We start from the raw sequence: 19,488 nt of genomic DNA, 5'->3' as shown, positions 1-19,488 counted from the left end.
GGGAGGGCTCTGAGTGGCCCATCAGGGCACCAGCCCAGCTTGTCCTCCCTCCCTGCCACACCAGACATCACCAGAACAACCAGAATCCCCCAAAAGTGCTGCATCCCCATGCCCAAGAAGGGAGAAGAGACCTTGTGCATCTCATTAAATACAGGTAGAAATTTATTAAGGATGGGGGGGAACCCACAGCTTTTTAAAAAAGTATCAAAAAGAGACAAATGAGGTGAAGTGTCTGTCTTTGGCTGGAGCAGCAACTGGAGGGACAGAGTGGGGCTGAAAACTGGCCCAGGGTGGAGGGAGTATGCAGGGACGGATGCAGATGCTCCTGGGCTCACTCAACACGTGGTTGTGGAGAGGGAGCCAGGCTCTCAGCCCTTGAATATTTATCCAGGACATCCTAACTGGGGCATTCCCACCTGCCCCCACTTAAAAGCACTGAGGCTTCCAGCACCAAAGCAACACATCTCAGGGGAGAGACAGCCTGGCACCAGCCTGGGTCCAAACCAGCCCAGAGGGGTCACCTGGACCCCAGGAAGGACCTGCCTTCGTGCCATGGCTGGTGGCAAGGAGGAGGAGATGCTGGGGAGAGCAGCCCAGGGCTGGGGGCAGGTGGGACTGTGCAGCCTTGGGCAGGGAAGAGGGAAGGTGACTGCCCCATCCTGCACTTCCCCATCTGACCAGCACCACCACAGGAAGGAAGGCTGCCTGGGTCTCCACGACTTGAAAAAGGGACTCAAGCAGGGACTCAAGGCAGAAGGTGGGAGCACCAACAGCTTCCTGAGAGGTCTGTGGGCTCCAGAAGCAGCCACATGTGCCCCCCCAGGGGGTTTTTCTCCATGTCTGCCTCCCACCATGGCACTACAAACATGGTTCTTGCCACTCCTCCCCTTCCAAAAGGACAATTTCACTGAAATAAGAGAAGGTAAAGCCCCCTGCCCCAAGTCCTGCCTCTCCATCCAGTGAGGAGCCAGGTGGGAAGGCACAAGCCTCCTTGGCCTCAGGGAGAACAGGACTGAAAAATATCTTTGAAGCTCAGCCCTGAACATCTTGGAGCCTCGACAGAGACCACAGGAAGCCCAAAATGGGGAAACCCTGGGCCTAAAGAGCTGTGGATAAAAAAAGTGCCCCTGCAAAAAGGGGGTTGTGTTCACAGTATGAGCTGCAGTGCTGCAGGGCACTGAGGTGGGATGCAGCCCCAGCAGGCAGGGGCACAGGCTGGAGACTTCAGCAACTTCACCCCAGGACTGGGAGTCCAGCCTGGCCATGGATACACCAAAATCCCGCTTCCCTCAGCCCTTTCCCCACACAGGCAGCAGCCAGAGTCAGTCCCCAAACCAGTTACAGCTTTCCAGCATCAGGAGGGAGCCCCAAAGGCGGCCAAGGCAGGGCTGCCTCAGCCCTGCATCCCCAGCATCGAGCGAGGGGTACCCCAAACCCAGCCTCCCTGAGGATGGAGCCATGCCCAGGGTCTGCCCCATCCTGGAGCAGCCACCACCACCTCCCACAGGCTGGGGAGGACCCACCCCGTGGGAAACACCTCCCGTGCCAGCCCCGTCCCTGCCAGCAGGGTCAGTGCAGGACCTGCTCCAGCTCGTACTTCTCGCAGAACTTGCTGGTGAAGGGCAGGCAGGTGAGGTACTCCACCCAGCGCCAGTTCACGGGGTACACGTAGAGCCACACCACCAGCGAGGCGAAGAGCCCCACGAAGACCAGCAGGGACACGATGATCATGGCCCGCTTGCGGAACTTGTCCAGCGTGCCGAAGGTGATGTAGGGCAGGAAGGCGAAGGACAGCAGGAGCCCGCTGAGGAAGCCGAAGAGGTGAGCGATGTTGTCGATCCAGGGCAAGAGGCCGCAGATGAAGAGGAAGAGGACGATGCCAAAGAGGTTGAGGAAGGCTTTCCAGGGTTTCTCCAGCACTTGCCAGCTCTGGAAGAGCTCCACGAAGAGGCAGGCCAGCAAGCCGAACTGGGAGCCGGCAGGGCCCACCTGCAGGGATGGGGGAAGTCAGGGCTGGACTCTGTCACCCCAGACACACCCCATGTTCCCCAGGGATCATCTCCTCCCCTAGCAAAGTGCATTTGGCTCCTGCATTCTTGTGCAGAATCCTGCATGGAGCTCAGGGGTGGGAGCCCTGGCACAGGAGGATGAGGAGGGGAGCAGGGTGGTGCTGTTTTGGCAGAGCTGATATTTTCTGTGACTCAGCAGCCAGAGAGCATCACCCCCTCACAGACCACAGCCCCATCCTGGCACACCTGTGGGGGGATTAGGGCCCTTGGCATGATCTCATTTAAAGCCTGACAGGGTTTGGCTGGCAGCAGATTAGCCATCTGCCTGCCCAGGGACCCCGCACGCTCAGAGACACGTGGTGACATGTGACACACATGGCATGTGCCAACACCACACGTGGGGCAGTGACACCCCCTCCCCTTCTCCCTGCAGCAAACCCTGCCAGGGGGTGAGAATCTGTGCTCCAGCCCCTTCCTCAAACCTCTGCCCAGGATGGGGATGGAGAGGGGTGTCCTTTGGTCCCTGGGAGCTGACAGGATTTGGGACAGACGCCCAAACCCTCACCTCTGCCCTGTAGGGTAGGAAGATGGCACTGGCCAGGTTGCCCGTGATGCCACTGAGGATGAAGATGATGGAGATGCGATGCCAGCCTGCCAGCTTCTCCAGGTCCCGCAGCACCGTCATCTGGAACGTCACCGACACCAGGCAGTGGATGATGCTGGGGGAGAGGCCCTGGGTTAGAGACCCCTGCCCAGCCCTCCCACCCAGTGCCCTGGGCACGAGACAGCTCACAAAACACCCCCACTGAAGGCACCTGTCACAGTCTGGGAGTGCCCCTCCCTCTTCTCTCCCAGCCCATCCCAGTGGGCACTCCAGTGCCCAGTTCCCCCATCCCTGGGGATACGGGGGCTGCGGCTCACCCGGCGTGCAGGAACAGGGACAGCCACAGGCGATAGAACTGGTCAGGGACCTCCGGGTTCAGGAAGGGCAGGAGCCCACAGACCTCGTCCAGGCAGTGCACCTGCAAAGGCAACAGGGTTGTCCCCAGAGCCACAGGGAGCAGAGGAGGGGTCACAGGGATGAGTTGCCTATGATGCCATGTGGCAGCTGTGAGGGGATTCTGGATGGTGTGGGGCACCCACGCTGCCGTGCTGCTGGTTAAGGTGCCTTCTGCCCCACACCAGCAAGGTGGGCACAGCATCAGGAGCCCAGCCAACAGCTGGGCAAGTCCCTGCACATTGCATTGCTCCTGCTCAGGCCCATCCCAACCATGTCCTATTCCTGGTAGGACACTCTGAAGCCCTCTGGCATCAGCATGGCTGTTAGCACTGTATCCCACATACCCTGCCATGGCTCCCTGGCCCTGCTCACCTGCGAGCAGAGCGTTGCCTCCTCGTGGAAGTAGCCGTGCATGAAGTCGCAGTACTCCCGCGTGGTGATCTCGCAGCTGGCAGGGGGCAGGAGGGGGCTCACTGGGGGCAGGGCACACTCAGGACACCCCTGAGCATCCCCCTCAGCTCCCAGCCTGCTGCCACTGTGCTTCCCACCCCTCAGGTGAGCTCCCTCTCCCCCCAGGCACAGCTCTGGACACTGATGGGACAGCACGAGGCAGGAGTGCAGAGGGGGGAGCCCAGCCAGGTGCCTCCTTTGCCACAACCCACCTGCCCTTGGTGCCAATGCAGCAGGGCCTGCCCTTGATCTCACAGTCCAGGTGGGCAAAGCCCGTGTGGTTGGTTTTGGTCTCGTAGGTGCAGATCTAGAAGCAGGAGGGAAAGGGGCCCTGGTCAGAGTCCAGCCCCAGGCTGTCCCTGCAGACCCTTGCAGGCTCATTGCCACTGCCACCATGGAGCCACCAGCTGATGGTGGCACCGGGCTCTTACCGGCCACTTGGTGATGTCATCCGGCCACACATGGGGTGGGTTGGATGCGGGCTCCTCACATGTCCTGGCAGGAGGAGGGGGGTGGGTCGGGTGGGTCCCCCCAACACACCCCCCTGCAGACCAGTAACCCCCTCAGGCACAGACAGCTCTGGGACCTGCCTCGATCCTGCCCACCAGTGGGTGTCCCACAACACCCCAAGCAGCTCCTTCTGTGGGTGAATCCCACAGAACTCAGAGCTGTTGGACAATCCACCGATGCCCAGGGATGTTCCCATCCCAGCAGGACAGGGACAAGCACAACACAACAGCATCATCTGCTGCTGCCCGTGTTAAGGACAGGCCCTGCCTCAGTTTCCCCACTGACTCCCTCTTTATCACTCTCCCAGTGTGCAAAAACCTCCCATCCCCCCGGACAAGAGGATTCAAGGCATCCAGGCTGGAAAGGCAGCCCCTTCTGCCGTGTCCCACACACAGCCAGGTGACAGGGCCACCTCCACCCAGCTGCTACGTCTACCTGGGGTCCTGGTGACACACAGCCCCCGAGGTCCGCCTCTCTCCCGAGCCCATGGCTGGTGCATTGCTGCCCGGCCACTTGATGAACGTTGCCAGTGTCTCCTGCAGGGAGCACGGAGGGACTGAGGATGCAGCAGGGAATGCACGGCTCTGACCAGACGTGCATCCTACCCTGCTGCAGTGCAGGGCTGACACGGTTTCCCCTGCTTTCCCCAGGGATGCCCAGCCCTTCCCGTGGCAGGGGCACGCACCGAGCAGTCCTGTGGCAGGGTCTGGATGCAGCCTGAGTTGTCGTTCTGCACGCAGCAGCCGGAGCCCCGCTCCCGGTCCCGCTCGCGCTGGATCAGCCGCTCCACCTGCCGGTCCTTCCGGATGCAGGGGGAGAACTTGGCTCCCAGGTGGATCAGGTCGATCTGGCAGGGACATGCCAGTAAAGGGGATTTGTCTGTGCACCTCCCTTTGCTCCAGCCATCCCCAGGGAGAGTTTAGCAGGGGCAGGGGGTCTCCACAGGCAATACACAAAGGTCTCTGTCATCCCAGTGCAGGGAAGGCAGGACCCTGTGATGCCATATGTCCCAGTGGGATGGGGGCCTGGGACAGCAGGCTAGAGTGCGGAAGTCAAGCTCTGCCCCACTGAGGAAACAACCACTGCAGAGAACCCCCCTTAGCTCAGGGCAGGGGAGCAGAGCATGAGACCAAGGGCCAAGGGTCTGGCAGGGTCCTTACCGAGCTGGGCCCAATCCAGAAGTTTTCCTGCTGGATGTACTTGACACTCTCGTAGACACCCTTGTTCCTCAGCACCTACCAAGAGAGGCCAGGGTCAGCTCCCACTGAAGGGATGAGTGCTGAGGGAGGGCACCCCGTCTTCCTCCACTTAAAGGGGCTGAGCAGCCCCTTCATCCGAGGGGAAGGGCTGTGGGTCCCACCAGCAAGGCAGGAGAGGGGAACAGCTCTGCTCCCAGCACATTTTGTGCTGCAACATGGTGCTGCTCATCCCCTTGCCCTGGCCATTTCACAGAGCCTCTCAAATGCTCTCTCCCAGTGTCCCCTGGTGTCATGCTCCCACAAGACGCTCCCAGTCCTCGCAGGGAGCATGACGCCATGGGACACCGGTGGTTACAGTCCCCCTGAAGGATGGCTCTTAAAAACTTACTAACTCTGTCGTCACGTGCTGGGCGAAGCCAATGGGGGCGATGCCGTAGGTGCCGATGACCAGCAGGGTGATGAGAATGTGGACAAAGGTGATCCAGTATGTGAAATACGGCCTGGAGGGGACAGGACCCAAAAACAGAGCTGGTCATAGATGTCTGGGCAAAGGGACAGTGCAGTCCCCCAAGCCCTGATCCCAGGCACTGACGGGGACACACATCTGAGCCGGGGTGCCCTCACCGGTGGCTGTCGGTGATCTCCAGCTGGGACTGCACGATGCTGCTCAGGCTGCGCCGGTAGTTCCTGTTCAGCCACTTGCCCACCACCCCCAGCCCGTAGTAGCGTTTCTTGCGGTCGAAGGCGAAGTGCTTCACCTTGGAGGCGATGCGCCTGCCCCGCCGCGGAGCCGGGCCTGCGCCGCCCGACACCGAAGCCAGCCGGACACCCTCCCGCCTGTCGAGAGAGGAGAAAGCCATCACACCTCCCTAAAAGGACCAGCTCATGGCCAGAGTCCCGAGGATGCCCTGAGGTGAGGCTCTGAGCACCTCCTGGCTCCGTTCTCCCAGGATCGTCATGGAAGTGCCCGGTGCCCACAGCAGGGACAGCTGGGGACATTGTCCTGCCTGCAGCAGGGCATCTGGGCAGCCTTGGGGGCAAGACCTGCTGAGGGTTGGTACTCACGGGGTGGGCTGCTCCACCTCAGGGGACACCCTGGCTTCCTCTGCCACCTGGTGCATGCGTAAGTAGGTGGCTGATAGAGGAGGTGACTCAAAGACGTCATCGGGCATGGAGTATGTCTCATCGTGCATGTCCATCTGGAAAGGGGATGGATACGTGTCCTGGGTCAGAAGCCCCCTGACTGAGCATCCCCCTGGCCAGGGGGAGTGGGTGACCCACAGTGACATCCCACTCATGGCCCATCACAGGCTGTGAAATGTGCCCAAATGACAACATCACTCCCTGTCACACCCAAGGGCCATCACCAGGACTGGGGCACAGCAGGCACCGATGCCTCTGTCACTGCTGGGTGGAGTGCCAACACAGGGGTCCTTGTGAGAGCCCTGCTCCACACCCAGCCCCCTGTGCAGGGCACTGGGACATGCTCCAGCAGCCAGCATGGAAAGTTGCTTGCCTTACTGAAGAAGGACGAGTCCAGGGTATCAGCAGCATCCACCATGTCCTCGTCCATGAAGCTGGGGTACAGGAAGCTCCTCTTGCTCCTTTGCTTGGGAGCCAGTGGCTCCAGGACAGAGCGCCCCTTTGGCAGCACAAGCAAATGAAGGTAAGCAACCAGAAGCCCTCAGTTTCTGCAGCACTGAGGGTTTCTTAGATCTTCCCTCTCCAAAGCCAAGTGGCAAAGATTAAATCCCAATCGGCCACCATAGCCTCTCGTGTGGAGAGGAACTGGCAGAAGATGCTGCCTTTAGCCCCTTGGAATCTGTGCTGGACCATGGCCACGATAGTCAGCATGACAAGTGACCTCTGAATTCATCTGGTTTCATACCCACAAACCCATCCCCAAGGTTTGTCCAGGGCTCCTGAAAATTGCTGGAGAGGTTTCATTGCCCCTCAGCAGTGGAACCCAGAAATAGTTTTTTTTCTCAGATTGTCCAATTTCCACCAAAACCTCTACTTTTAAGTAGAGCTCAAGTTAAAAAAAAACATCTCCCCCCTCAAACCCGCCCTGGAGAGACAGCAGTCTCCATGCACAGCAAACAGCCAAGAAACAAAGACGATGAGCGAAGGACAGAACTGAAACCCGGCTTAGGAAGGCGATCCCCCTCACACTCCCAAAACTCACACGGAGGAGGGCTGCTGCCGCCTTGAAGCTCATGTGGGCGACAGACTCCCTCTTCCTGCGCGGCAGGCGGCCGTAGCCCGAGCGGATGCTGTTGAAGGAGGCCAAGGAGACAACGCCGGGGGTGAGCGGGGGCAGCACGTGGTGGGGCGTGTGGGGACGGTCGGTCTCGTCGGGATGGCGGAAGGGACGGCCCCTGGCCAGCGGGTCCACGATCTGGGGGAGGGAGGAGGTGTCAGTGCTGGGACAGCAAGGCTGGCAGCGGGACGCCGCACCCCGAGCTCTACCTTGGGCATCTTGGCGGGCTTGGGTGACTCGGTGGCTTGGAAGGAGGGCACCTCCTGGCTGGGCAGCTCCATGTCGCGATAGGCAGGCTTCAGCTTGCCGTACCTCATGCTGCAGTGCTGCAGGCTCTTGCGCTGCCACTGCTGCCGCTTCCCCTCCCAGTCGCTGCTGACGCCGAACCACTGCGCTGTGCCCCTGGACACAGGGTGGGCACACGTGTCACACAGCTGGTCCCCCACACCACGTACCACCATTCCACCCAGCCGTCCCCTCTGGCAGATGGTTGGGGCTGGGGTGTCTCAGCCCAGCCTGCAGCAGGGCAGTTCTCACCTGGCTGTGGGTCAAAGGGAAGTGGAGGAAAGTGATTCTTGCACTCCCTTCTGAGACACAACCCTCCAACCCCACCCCAAATCCTCTGGCAGTACCCACAATGTCCTGACATGGCCCCCTCTGAGCGAGCCAGCCACGGCTGGAGCCCAGCCCTCCCTCACTTGCGGATGCTCTGGGACAGGGACGTCTGCCGGCGGAAGCCGGGCCGGCGCTCTGGGCGGGGCTCCTGCAGGCTCTTGCTCTTGCGGTAGATGGGCACCTTGGAGGGCTGGAAGGCAGAGCAGGGCATCAGGGACACGATGGCACCTGGCAGCCCCCCGACCCCAGCGTGGGACGGACGCAGCACTCACCTCCTTGTGGGCACCATCCTCCTCGGCCTCCCGGGGTGGGATGACGATGGAGAGGTTGGGCGGCTTCTTGCTCTGCAGGCGGCTGCTGCTGGAGCGGCTGCCCCCGTTCTTGTCCCCGGCTGACATCTCGGGCCGGTGGTGGTCGGCAGGCTGGCAGGGTGCAGGGAGTCAGCCACAGCGGGAGAAGTATTCCCCCAGGAGCTTGTGTGCGAGGAAAGGCTGAGTCCCCGTAAGAGATGGAGCTTCATCAGTGGGACATCACCACAGTGAACACCCAGTGTCCCTGGCTGTGCTGGTGGGAAGTGGAGAAAAAGTGAGTCTTACCATCATGAGCCCAGCTGCTGCCTCTCCAAAACCCACATTCCTTCCCTGAGTTTGGTGATAGGAAGGCTTACATTAACCACTCCCAGTCCCCCAGGGGTCACCAACACCATCCCTTCACCTGCTGGGAGTAGGGCAGGGATGGCAACAGTGACCAGGTGAGAGCATCCCCATCATCCCAGCACATGCCAGTGGGACACCCAGGTTTCACACCCCGCCTGGATCAGCCTGACCATGTGCCTTGGAAATATAGGGGATCCCAGCAAGCCCTGGCCAGGCCCATGGCACACATCTGCAGCACATGGGAACACCAGCCCTCCCAGTTTGGCAAGGCAGCCAAGGGGAGATAGCAGGGGATGTCTGCAAGGAGCTCTTCTTGCCTGGGAAGGGAGGGCACAAAGCCTGAAAACACCTGATCCACATCCCCACGTGCACTACAGCTCCCACGTGGACCTGTCACGTGTTGGGGTGCCCCGTGAAGGAGAGGTGCAGGACATTCCCCTCTAACACGTGCATGCACACACCAGGCTGGGAGACTGAATCCTCCCTGGCACCACGTGCAAGGAGAGGGAAGCTTAACAGCCAAGATGTGGTTAATTCCTCAAGAAATCCCCTCCCAAGGGTCCCTGCAGCCAGCTCTACCAGGCAGGACTTGCTTTGCAGGAAAAGTAATTCCATCAGAGTGCAAGAGAACAAGTCCCAGATCCTATTAGGGACTACGAGGGCAATCAAAAGGGAGGCACAGCCCTCTCTGACATCTTCTGCTTGACCACGTGCCAGTGCCCAGGGGACTCACACAGGTCTCACAAGCATCTCTTGTCCCCCAGGACAGCCATGGCCATGGGAATAGTGTCACCGACACGTTTGCACAGTGCCACTGGCTGCAAAATGCCAGCTTGACCCACAGGCCTGGTTCTCTCCCTGCCCAAGACCCCAATGACCAGACTCCTCCAGCTCTGCTCTCCTTAGGCAACATCACTTGAGCAACCAGATGAGTGACTGAGATCCCACCAGCCCCATCTGCAACAGGATCCTACTGGCAGCCCATTCCCACACCAAGGGTCAGGGACAGGGACACTTCTGCAGCTCCCTTGGCACTTGGAGTTCTGAACAGAACCTTCCCCTTAGACCACACCACAAGCAAAGTCTGGCTTAAGCAGCATGGGGTGCCCAAGGGATCAGCTTCATGGGGATGCAGGAGTCCAGACCCAGCTCCTCAGGGAGGGGAAAGCCTGGAGTGGGCAGCACTGGCAGGAATTGCTGCCCTCCATCAGCTCCTGGGCCCTGTGAGAGTCTTCTCCTCCTGCATTAAAATGGGTGCTGGGCTCCCTCTCCAGCACCAAAGCTGGGAGCAATCAACTCCCAAATTTCCCCTGGGGGCTCAGCCAGTGCTGGTCCCTACGAGGGTCTCCTCACCTCATAAGAGTGACAGGATCCTGTGCAGTGATGGCAAACACCCACGGCAGCCTTCCTCTGCCTCCGTCCTTCACACACGGGAGCCCCGGGACACGGCTGAATTCCTCCTGCGGGGAGAGGCTGTGATGAAAAACCACGCATGGAAAAGCAGGCAAGGGCTGCAGGAGCATCCTGGCAGAGGAAGAGCTGAGCTCAGTGCTCCCTAGACCTTGGGGACAGGGCTGCAGGTGGCTGGACACCAGGGACAGGGATCAGCCGCTGGCACAGGGCAGCAGGAGGAGGAAAAGCCCCCATTTACAGCAATGCTCCATGGCAGGGAATAGCCTGGGGCAGGCAGGGAGGTTTCCCCTGCTGCTGCTTTCCTGCCTCTTGGGAAGCAAGACGCCCAGGAAGATCAGGCATGGAATATGAGTGCCTCACTGGGTATTTCATAGCTGCTAAACTGGGAGAGTGCCAGCCCCAGCAAGTAAAAGTTTCCATCCCATTGGCGAGCTGGAAGCTCTGTTTGTTTTCCTCCCAGGGCAGCCAGCAGTGAGCCCGAGATGGCAGCTGCTCTGGAGAGCTGGCAATGGGAACACGCTGGGGTGAGAGCAATCCCTGGGGCACCCTCATCCTCATCCAGCTCTGGGGAATGGTTCTGAGTGGTAAGAACCAGCACAGCCCGAAGCACAGAAACTGGAGCCAAATTCTTACACAAGCCATCCCAAAATCCCATCCCCATCACACCCTGGACAGCCCCAGATCTCTGTGCTTCCCAGCAAAGCAGCTTTGCAGCATGCTTAAAATCCTGGTCTCACTTCCCAGCAGCTCCCCACGCAGGAGGGCTGGCCTGGGCTCTCCTGAGGTGACTCAGTCCCGGGGGAGCTGGCACAGCCTGGCGGGCACCTGCTGTCCGGTCACGGTCACGCGGCCGTGCGCTTGTCACGGCTCCGTGCCTTGGCACACTTGGCATTGAGCGGGAGGGGGAGGAGGGCAGCGGCCCCCGAGGGCTCAAGGCTCCTTTGCCACACAGGCTGGAGGCAGCAGCCACCCCCTGAGCACAGATCCTGAGCCACGAGAGCCTTATCCCGTGCCAGGCAGAGAAATCCCCAGGGGATGGTGCTGGGAAGGTGTTTTCCAGCTCACCACGTGCCTGGTGCTGGTGCCCAAGCCCTCTGGAGCTGGCAAGCTCAGCGTGGGAATGGGCCAGGCGGTGCCTCCACCCACGGACAGCCTGCCCCAAGCCCTCCAGGTCCCCTGCAGTCCCAGGTCCCTGTCACCCCCCAGCCCTGCCACCAGGAGCATGGCTCCCTCTCCGGCAGCCCTGACATCAGCCACCCCCCTGCAGGGCACAGCTCTCACCCCAGGGAGCCTCAGCCCAGTCCCTGGACACTCAGGGTGGATGTGGTGGCTTTGTCCTGGGGACAGAAAAAGGAAGTGAGAGGCGACGTGCGGAGCTGACACGGGGGGATGGCCGAGCACATGTCCTGCTGTGGGGACAAGGCAGGTCACAGCAGCAGGGGGTGACTTGGCAGCCACAAGCATGTCCTGAGCTTGGTAGGAGCTGTGCTTTGGGCTGGAAGAAGGGTCCTGGGTTGTCACTTTAGGCTGGAAAAGATCTCCATGCACTGGGGCTGCTGCCATTGTTGGAGAGATAAATGGGCAGGGCGTGGAGGGAGGACTGCCTGGTCTGGTTGGTAAGAAGAGATCTCCCACTATCACCAACTCCCCTCCCAAAGCTCTTGACCACTGAAGCTCACCAAAGCCTGAACCCAGCAGCAAGGGACACAGCCTGTGCACCAACAGCAGCACTGGGGTGAAGGCCCCACCCTTTCCCAAGAGGGCAGATGTGCTGGCATCACTGGGGAGCAACTGGGACAAGGTCTGAGCCTTCAACCAAAAAAAGGCACAAGGAAGGTGACCAGGGCTGGCTCCCAGCCCCAGGACGAATCACAACAAGCACTGACCAGAGGAAGCACACCCGAGGAAGAAAGTGATGGAAAAAATGATGTGGTTCATACAAAGCTTCACTGCAGGACATGCTGGGATGGTCCAAGCAACACAAAAGGACCACCAGCAAGGCCAGGTGAGCAGAACTGGGACAGCCAAGCACAGCCACAGCACAGGAGAGCAGAGATGACCCTGCAGATCAGCCCTGGCTGGAGCAGGGTGTGTGCAGTGGGTTCATGGATGCTTGGAGAAGGATCAGGATCTCTCTCCCTGCGCCTGTTGGCACTGGAGGAAGGGACATTACTGGAATAACACTGTCTCCAGCTGCCGCAGTTCAGCTGGAGGACAAAGCAGCTCTGAGCCACCCAAGGGTGTGGGGCAGGGAGTGGGACCCCCAGGAGCACCCACCACACCCATCACCCTGAGCACGATGAGCCCAGCTCTTCCTCTGCACCTCCACAGGGCAGGGAGAAAGGGGCCAGCAGTGCCACAGGGCCCCCAAGAGCCCCGCAGCCTCTGCCACTGCTGGCACCCAGGAGCCCATCAGGCAGAGCTGCTGCTGCTGCTGCTGCCCATGAATGATTCACGAGCACGTTAAAGACCTCTCTCAAGGCTGGAGCCGCGTTAAAAGGCGCTCCCAGTTATTAAGAGCTCCAAACAGAAAACTCAATTTGTGCAACTGCTCTGAGCATCGAGCTCCTGTGGACTCACACCCGAGCAGAGACCCAGCACCTTCTCTGCTTCTGCTCCTCCCTTTCAAAAAAGCTTTTTATCATTTTGCAGTCTCAAGTTTCAGGGATGGAGAAAAGGAGACAGAGCACAAACAGCTCTTGAAATAAAAACGTATTATTGGAGAAAAAAAAAGAAAAACACTTCCATTTTTTTCCCCACGTGTCCCAGTCCTGTCACAACAGCACTGGATGGCAAAACTGTGACATGCAGGGTTTCACTCTGAGTCTTGAGAGAGGCCCTCTGTGCTTCAGAGGGGATGGTTAGCTGTCCTCTCCCTTATCACTGAGCCACACGGTCAGCATGGACACCCACAGGGGCTTAAATCCACACCTCCCTGCTGGCTGGGGTAGGAAGATGGGGTAGGGATGAGTGCTGAGATCCTGTCTGATGCCCAGGGCGTGCAGGCAGCCAGCACACGCCTCACCCACGCCACCATTAGAACATCCTCTCCCATTTTCCTCCATCAGGAAGGACATTGGGCAATGGCAGCAGGTTTGCTGAGCTGGGAGCATGGCACGCCCCAGGAGGAAGGAAAGTGGCTGGGGAGACAGAGCATGGCGGGCAGGGAGCCACGCTGGGCCCGCTGATAAGGAGAGCCCTGCACGGGGACATGGGGACATGGGGAGCAGGGCCACTCACTCAGCCTGGGCTGGGCTTCCCTGCTGCAAGGGCTGGAGGGCCAGGGATGTGGCCCTGGGCTCCCTGGCAGTCCTGGGTGATGCCATCCCTACCGGCATGGAGAGGGAAGGATTTGCCTGCAGTGCCTGGCAGCGGGTGGAAAAAGCCACGTGGAGGCTTTCCCACAGCCCGTTTCCCACTCCCGTTAATGTTTACCAGTATTAAAAACCCCACCCACCCCAGCAGAGCAAGTGCTGGCACACAAAGGCTTCCCAGCCTGCTGGGGTGGGCAGCAAGTCCCGGTGGGCTGGGGTCCCTCTGTGCCACCCACCCCATGTGTCCCCCCCTCCCTGGAGCCCACACACCCTCACAGCACAACCACCCCAACCAGGCAGCACTGCACAAACCCATCCCCTGCTTCCTGCAAAGGTGGGGGGAGCTGATGGAGTGGCTGTGGCTGCACAAGGGGACCCTCAGCCCACCTCAGCCCGTCCTCAGGCTGGAGCTCAAGCCAAGTGAGGAACATGCACGTGGAGATTTTGGGTCACCCCAGTGGCTTTGGGGACAGCAAAGGGCCAAAGTTTCCACCAGGAGTGAGGGAAGCACAGCAGCTCCAATGGTGAATGTCAAGAGGGGTGGGCTGCTCCACAGGCAGGGTCACAGACACACAAGGAAAGCTTTTTCATTTTTCCCCAGCCTACCAGGACTGACTTAACTTGGTTTTATTGAAGAACTGATTAATTACTCAAATCTACTCCAATTCCTCATTAGCTTGGCTTAAACACAGAGTGCACAGACATGCAAGTGTTTCAGCCCTGGCTGCACCTTCTGGAGGGGGCTGAGGGGTCCCAGGTTGGTGTTCACCCAAGGCAAGGGGATAGCCTGCCTGCAGGCCACGTGCCTGCCACCCCCATGCTGCAGGTCAGCCCTGAGTTCACTCCCACTTCCCTCCTCAAAGCAAAATTCTTCGCATGAAAGGTCAGTGGGGCTGGAGGGGACACTCCTCCCTCTGGTTCTTCTGCTGAACACTCATTCTTCCAGCAGCTCTCGGTGCCAGGGCCCTGGCTGGGCTTGCAGGCTTCCCCAGTGCCCTGCTGCCTGCTCCAGAGCACACCAAGCCACGCAGAGCAGCACAGGACTGGCAGAAATGCCCCATATTCACAGAGGGTTCCCTTGCCCTGGGCTCTGGCCATCCCCACGCTGTGTGGGAGGCAGCACTGGGAGGTGGTGCTCAGCCCTGGGCAGGAATTTGGCTCAGCCCAGGGATAAGATGAGCTCTGGGCTGGAGCCCCCATGGCTGCAGCTCCCTATCTCTGGGAACAGACTCCTTATCTCAACACAGCCATTCCAAGGCTTTTAGAAAGTGCTGCTCGCCCTGACAGGCCCTGTGCAAAGGGGGAGCCCTGGCTGGACACCAGCAGCCTCCTTCTTTCCCACTCCAGGGCCAGCAGCTCCCTGAAGAGAAGGGAAAAGGACCTTGTGGTGTCCCTTTGGGCTGTGGCTGGTGACACCTCGGCTGGCAGGGGGCTGGAGGCTGTCCCCCAAACAGCCCATGAAGCCTCAGAGCTCCCTGGCCCCAGGACAGCTGGGGGAAGCTGCTCCTCCCTGCTCGCAGCCAGCACAGCCAAGCGTGGGTGGGCCACTCCTCGGCTTCCTTCCTTCCACTCCTGATTGCAGGAGGCCTGAAGCACCCAGACCTGCACCCTGCAGAGGGTTCCCTGGCTGGGAACAGCTCATCCCCATCCAGCATCCATCCCCAAACCCTGCACAGGGAATCCCACACTTTGCGGTGTGACGCTCTTCCCACCACAGCATCTCCATGGATCTGTGCCAGCCAGGCACTTTGCAGTGCCCAGAGCTGGAGATGGGGTCTCCTCTTGAACAATCTTCATGCTCCTCCTGCCTGCTATCCCACCCCTGGGGTGCTGCACCCACAGGGAAGCTCAGCAGGGGCTGGAGATGCTGCTTTTTAAGGAGCCACCTCCATGTCCTCCCCAGGAGAGCTTGGACTGGTTAAGTCACCAAGTACAAGAGGTGACTGGTTATGGGATCACCCTTGGAAAAGCTGTATGGCAACAGCACAGCCCTGGTGACAGGTCCCTGCTCATTCCATGGAGGAGCTGAGGCCGGGCAGGACACGCCAGCACTGAGGGTTGGGGATTGCCCTGGCTGCCCACGGGCACAGAGCACAGCCTTTGGGCTCACACGTGACAGGAGGTCACTCCCAGCCCTGCCTGGCATTCCTGCAGGAACTCCCTTACAGGAACAACTCCATCGGGCCCCCAGCACAAGCTGCAGCCTGCCACACAGGGAGTAAAGCCAGCCCCATGGCATGGGAGGGGGCACTGGCACACTGGGCACCTCGGGGGACACTGGCCACATCTCTTCTGCCCCAAGTGGGTCAGTCAGACCAGAGGAATTACACCAGGAAATATCACTTTTAAGCAATAAATCAATAAAACACAAACCAACAGAGGCTGTTTGAAGGAGGGCTCCATTGCCCTGGAAGCTGCAGCAGCTGAAAGAGGTGCCTGCAGATGGGAGGGATGGTCCTGGGGGATGGCCACAGGGCAGGAGCATCCACTGGGGGACCACACACCACCCATCTGAACAGCTCCTCACAAGGCTGGGCATTCAGCACAGAGCCCATGTGCCCTCCACACTGGTGGGTTTCTTCCTCCCATCCAATGTCAGCAGCTTGAGAAAAGGCCAAAAAGATCCCTGGGCACTGCTCCCTCCTGTCCCAGGTTCCACTGCAGCCTCTGGCAGCACAGCATCAAGTGGGTTGGTTTATACCTCACTGCCCCTGCCCCCAGGGCACAGCCACAGCATCAGCCCTGCTCTTGTGGCTGCACAAACTGTCCCTGAGGTGACAAGCTGTGTTTTCACTGGACACCTCCGTGCTTTCTGACTCCTCTGTGGCATTTCATAAGCGGGGAAACTGAGGCACTGCACTACAGTAAGGCTCCCTGCCTCCTCAGCCCACTGCTGCTCCACAGGCAGGGAGCTGGTTCTTTCTCTATTGAAGCCCACACAGCTCTCCCAGTTTTAAGTTCCTGGAGGACAAGGGTGGAGGAGGAAGCCCTCACATACAAACCCCATAAATATTTGCTCCCCCAGCCTCCCAGAGCAATTATTTGGGGGTTTCCTCAGTCCTGTGCTCAGCTAATGTGACCCCGCAGTGTGAGTCCCCAAGGATGAGGGGGACACAGGGGTCCTGTGTGGTGGGCAAGCAGAGGCAGGGCTGGATTGGGATCCTCCCTGGGTCCATTCTCCACCCTAAATGCCTCATTAAGACAGCAACCACCAAACAACTACTTTTTTGGTTTTGGTTTTTTTTTTTTTTTTTTAATAATAGGGATTAAGTGGGAAAAAGGGGTACCAGTGCCAAGGGTTTCCTCCATACCCACCAGCACACACAGCGCTCTCCAGGCTGACTCGGAGGCCAGGAAATTACCATAACTCAAAGCACTGCACACCCCCAAATGATCACAACTCCTGGATGCCTGTAATTAAAGGGGACTGTGCCCACCCCCGCTGGGAGCTGGTTGTGTTATCAGACATCTCACGGCCGGCAGGACAGCGGAAACTGAAAGTCATTAGGTAAAAAGCTCCTCCAGAGGAGGAGAGTTCATGATCCCACCACTTGTGGGCTCATAGAGATTTAAGTAATTAATTTTCAGCTTTCACTAATTGACTCCTTCAGTGCTGAGCCCCTGTCAGCACCAAGCTGCGCTCACTCCTCTGGAGTGGGTCAGGTCTCTGCAGGACTCCCAATGCCCACGGGAAATGTGGAAATGCCTCACGGGCCCCATGTTGGTCTGGGCAGCTCTGCAACCTCCCCACCAGCTGGTTCTCCATCACCTGTCTCCTACTTTGTTTGGTAATGAGCTCTGTTTGGATTCCTGGCTTGTCCCAAGGGCTGTTTTCAGCTCAGGAACAACCAAAGGGAAGGAATAAGGATGTATTTGGGGGATCCCTCAGCTTCACTGTAAGAGCTAAACAGGAACAGCATCCAAGAACAAAACAGAACCAGAGGACAGCTCGTCTTTCATCCCAGCCCAAACACAGCCCACATTCCCCAGTGCCCCCAGCGCATCCCAATGAGTGCATCCCCCCTGAGGCGACCCAGCAGACCCCTCCCCACCGGATTCACGCCCCCCTGCTCCGCATCCCCAGCTCGGAGCTGCTCTCCCAGCATCCACAGGCATCTATTGTTCCTGCCGCCCGCCCCGGCAGCGCCGCTCTCACACGCTCAGCACTCACACGTGCATGGCAGAGCCACACCGGGCTCGGCCCCGTCTCGCAGAATTTGCATCAGGGTTCTGTTGTGGTGTCAAACCCCACAACGTGGTTTGCCCTTTCTCGCTCCGGGGCTTGCAGCACCTCCAGGTGCCCCAGCGCAGCTGCAGCCGTGCCACAGAACCCCCAGGAAGGGAAGTGGTAGATGGTCACCTGCTTCAGAGCAGGGCCGGCAGGAGCCTCCGGCCACATGAGCAAGAAGCAAAAGGTGCTGATCACCCCATTAACTGCAAAGGAGCTGGCAAGGGCAGAGCCCAGGTGCGGCAGCTGGGAGCCCAGGGAGCCACACGTGAAGCCAGAGCTGACCAGGGTAGCACAGGCAGAGGCAGCTCTGGTTTCTCCCAGGCTCAGATACAGCTGAACCCTCCAGCTCATTTTGGAGGTGGGATAATTCCAAACCGGTTATTTCCCACTTGGGAAAAAGGCAGGAGCCAAAGGATGCTGCTTCAGAGGGCACAATGGAGTGAGCTGAGTGGCAGCGTTTCCTCGCTCAGGACAGCCGTGCCACTGTGGTGGGGTGCTCTCCCAAGTCCCCAGCTGGGCTGGAGGCTGTGTGCCCAGGACAGCAGCAGCACGATGACTTCACCCTGGAAATCCCCAGGAGCAGCCATCCAGGGACTGGGACCGTGCAAGCAGGACAATGTCCTGGCTCCTGGTGGCGAGAAGGATGACGCCACGCTGGGGAAGAAGGCAGACACTTCCTCTTGCCACAGGGACCAGCGGTGACAATGCAGCCTCTCAGGTCCCCTTCCCCCTGCAGGACGTGGGCCTGGGGGGCTGAGCGAGAACTGCAGGGTCTCAGATCACCGTGGGCACCTCAACCTGGCTGTAGGAAGCCTGGAAGGATGGTCTCTGCCCTGTCCTGCTGGCCTGGCAGCAAGGCAGGGCAGGAAGGGGTACAGCTCAGCCTCACCCCTCTATCCCAAACCTGGAGGACCAACAGCAAAAATCTGACTGAAATACCCACACACAGCATCCCTCTGCTCCCGGCGGGATGTACACACGGACGGAGGATGACCCGACCCCCTGCTCTGTAAGGATTTTGTTCGCCTGCGAAGGGCTGGTGGCAGCACTCGCCACTCCAGGCAGCACGTGCGAGCGCCCCAGAGCCCTCCGGCAAACCTCAAAACAGCCACAACAACAAAGCCCCGGCGGGCGGAGGGCAGGGGGATGCCGGGGGTCAGGGACCCGGCCCCCTCCGCTGCCCACCTGCCCTCCTGAGGGGCGCTGCCAGCCCCGCTCACCTGGGCAGGGGGAAAACCAGCAAACACAAACAAAAAGCAGCCGCCCGCCGGGTTATCGGGCCGGCAGCGCCAGAAAGTAGGTTAGAGCTTCCCTGCCTGCCTCGGCCCGGGAGCGGGCAGAGCTTTCCCTCCGGCCGGGTCACCCCGCCGGGACACGCACCCACTTCCCCCTGTGATGGAGAGGAGGAGGAGGAGGAGGAAGAGCCCGGCCCCCGCCATCCTCCGGATGCCCGCGCTGGAGGCACCGGGCACGGCGCGGGGCACGGCCCGGGCAGGGGGATGCGCGCCGCGCCCCCCGCCCCGCAAAGTGTCCGGGGTGGGACGGGGCAGCCCCCATGCAGCCCCGCGGGGCCGGGCCGGGCCGGGCCGGGCGGGAGGCGCGGGGCGGAGGAGGAAGCTGGCGGGACGCGGCGCTCACAAAGCAGCAACAAACCGGGCGGCCACGGAGCGAAGCGGCGCGGAGGCACCGGGACCCCCGCCCCGCCCTGCCCTGCTCCGCTCCCCTCCTCGGCCCCGCTCACCTCGGTCCTGCCCCCGGTGCCACTCCCGGTGCCGGTCCCGCGGCAGCGCCGCCGCCTCCACCTGGGCCGGGCGGGGCTGGGGGCGGGCCC

General features: G+C 60.2%; 1 protein-coding gene across 5 annotated transcripts; it reads right to left on the bottom strand.

The window, feature by feature from the left end:
- Positions 1–139: 139 nt before the first annotated feature.
- On the bottom strand, positions 140–19,477 carry RHBDF2 (rhomboid 5 homolog 2). 5 transcript variants are annotated; one of them, XM_041486561.1, is made up of 19 exons: positions 19,399–19,477; positions 10,053–10,159; positions 8,316–8,607; positions 8,127–8,233; positions 7,638–7,830; positions 7,354–7,566; positions 6,685–6,810; positions 6,234–6,367; positions 5,793–6,005; positions 5,557–5,668; positions 5,130–5,204; positions 4,655–4,816; positions 4,405–4,505; positions 3,891–3,954; positions 3,672–3,766; positions 3,382–3,457; positions 2,931–3,031; positions 2,575–2,728; positions 140–1,989 (listed from the first exon to the last, which is right to left on the bottom strand). In XM_041486561.1, exons 3-19 carry the CDS (start codon positions 8,439–8,441, stop codon positions 1,570–1,572), a joined length of 2,472 nt encoding a protein of 823 aa, XP_041342495.1. In that variant the 5' UTR covers positions 8,442–8,607; positions 10,053–10,159; positions 19,399–19,477; the 3' UTR covers positions 140–1,569. The 5 variants fall into 5 exon arrangements, with proteins under 5 accessions (XP_041342495.1, XP_041342493.1, XP_041342496.1 ...); XM_041486559.1 differs by lacking the exon at positions 8,127–8,233; XM_041486562.1 differs by lacking the exons at positions 6,685–6,810; positions 8,127–8,233.
- Positions 19,478–19,488: the final 11 nt, after the last annotated feature.

Source organism: Pyrgilauda ruficollis, unplaced genomic scaffold (assembly GCF_017590135.1).
Source record: "Pyrgilauda ruficollis isolate IOZ18807 unplaced genomic scaffold, ASM1759013v1 scaffold77, whole genome shotgun sequence".
Lineage (NCBI taxonomy): Eukaryota > Metazoa > Chordata > Aves > Passeriformes > Passeridae > Pyrgilauda > Pyrgilauda ruficollis.
Note: the sequence above shows the minus strand (reverse complement) of the source record. Positions and strands in the feature narration are given on the sequence as shown.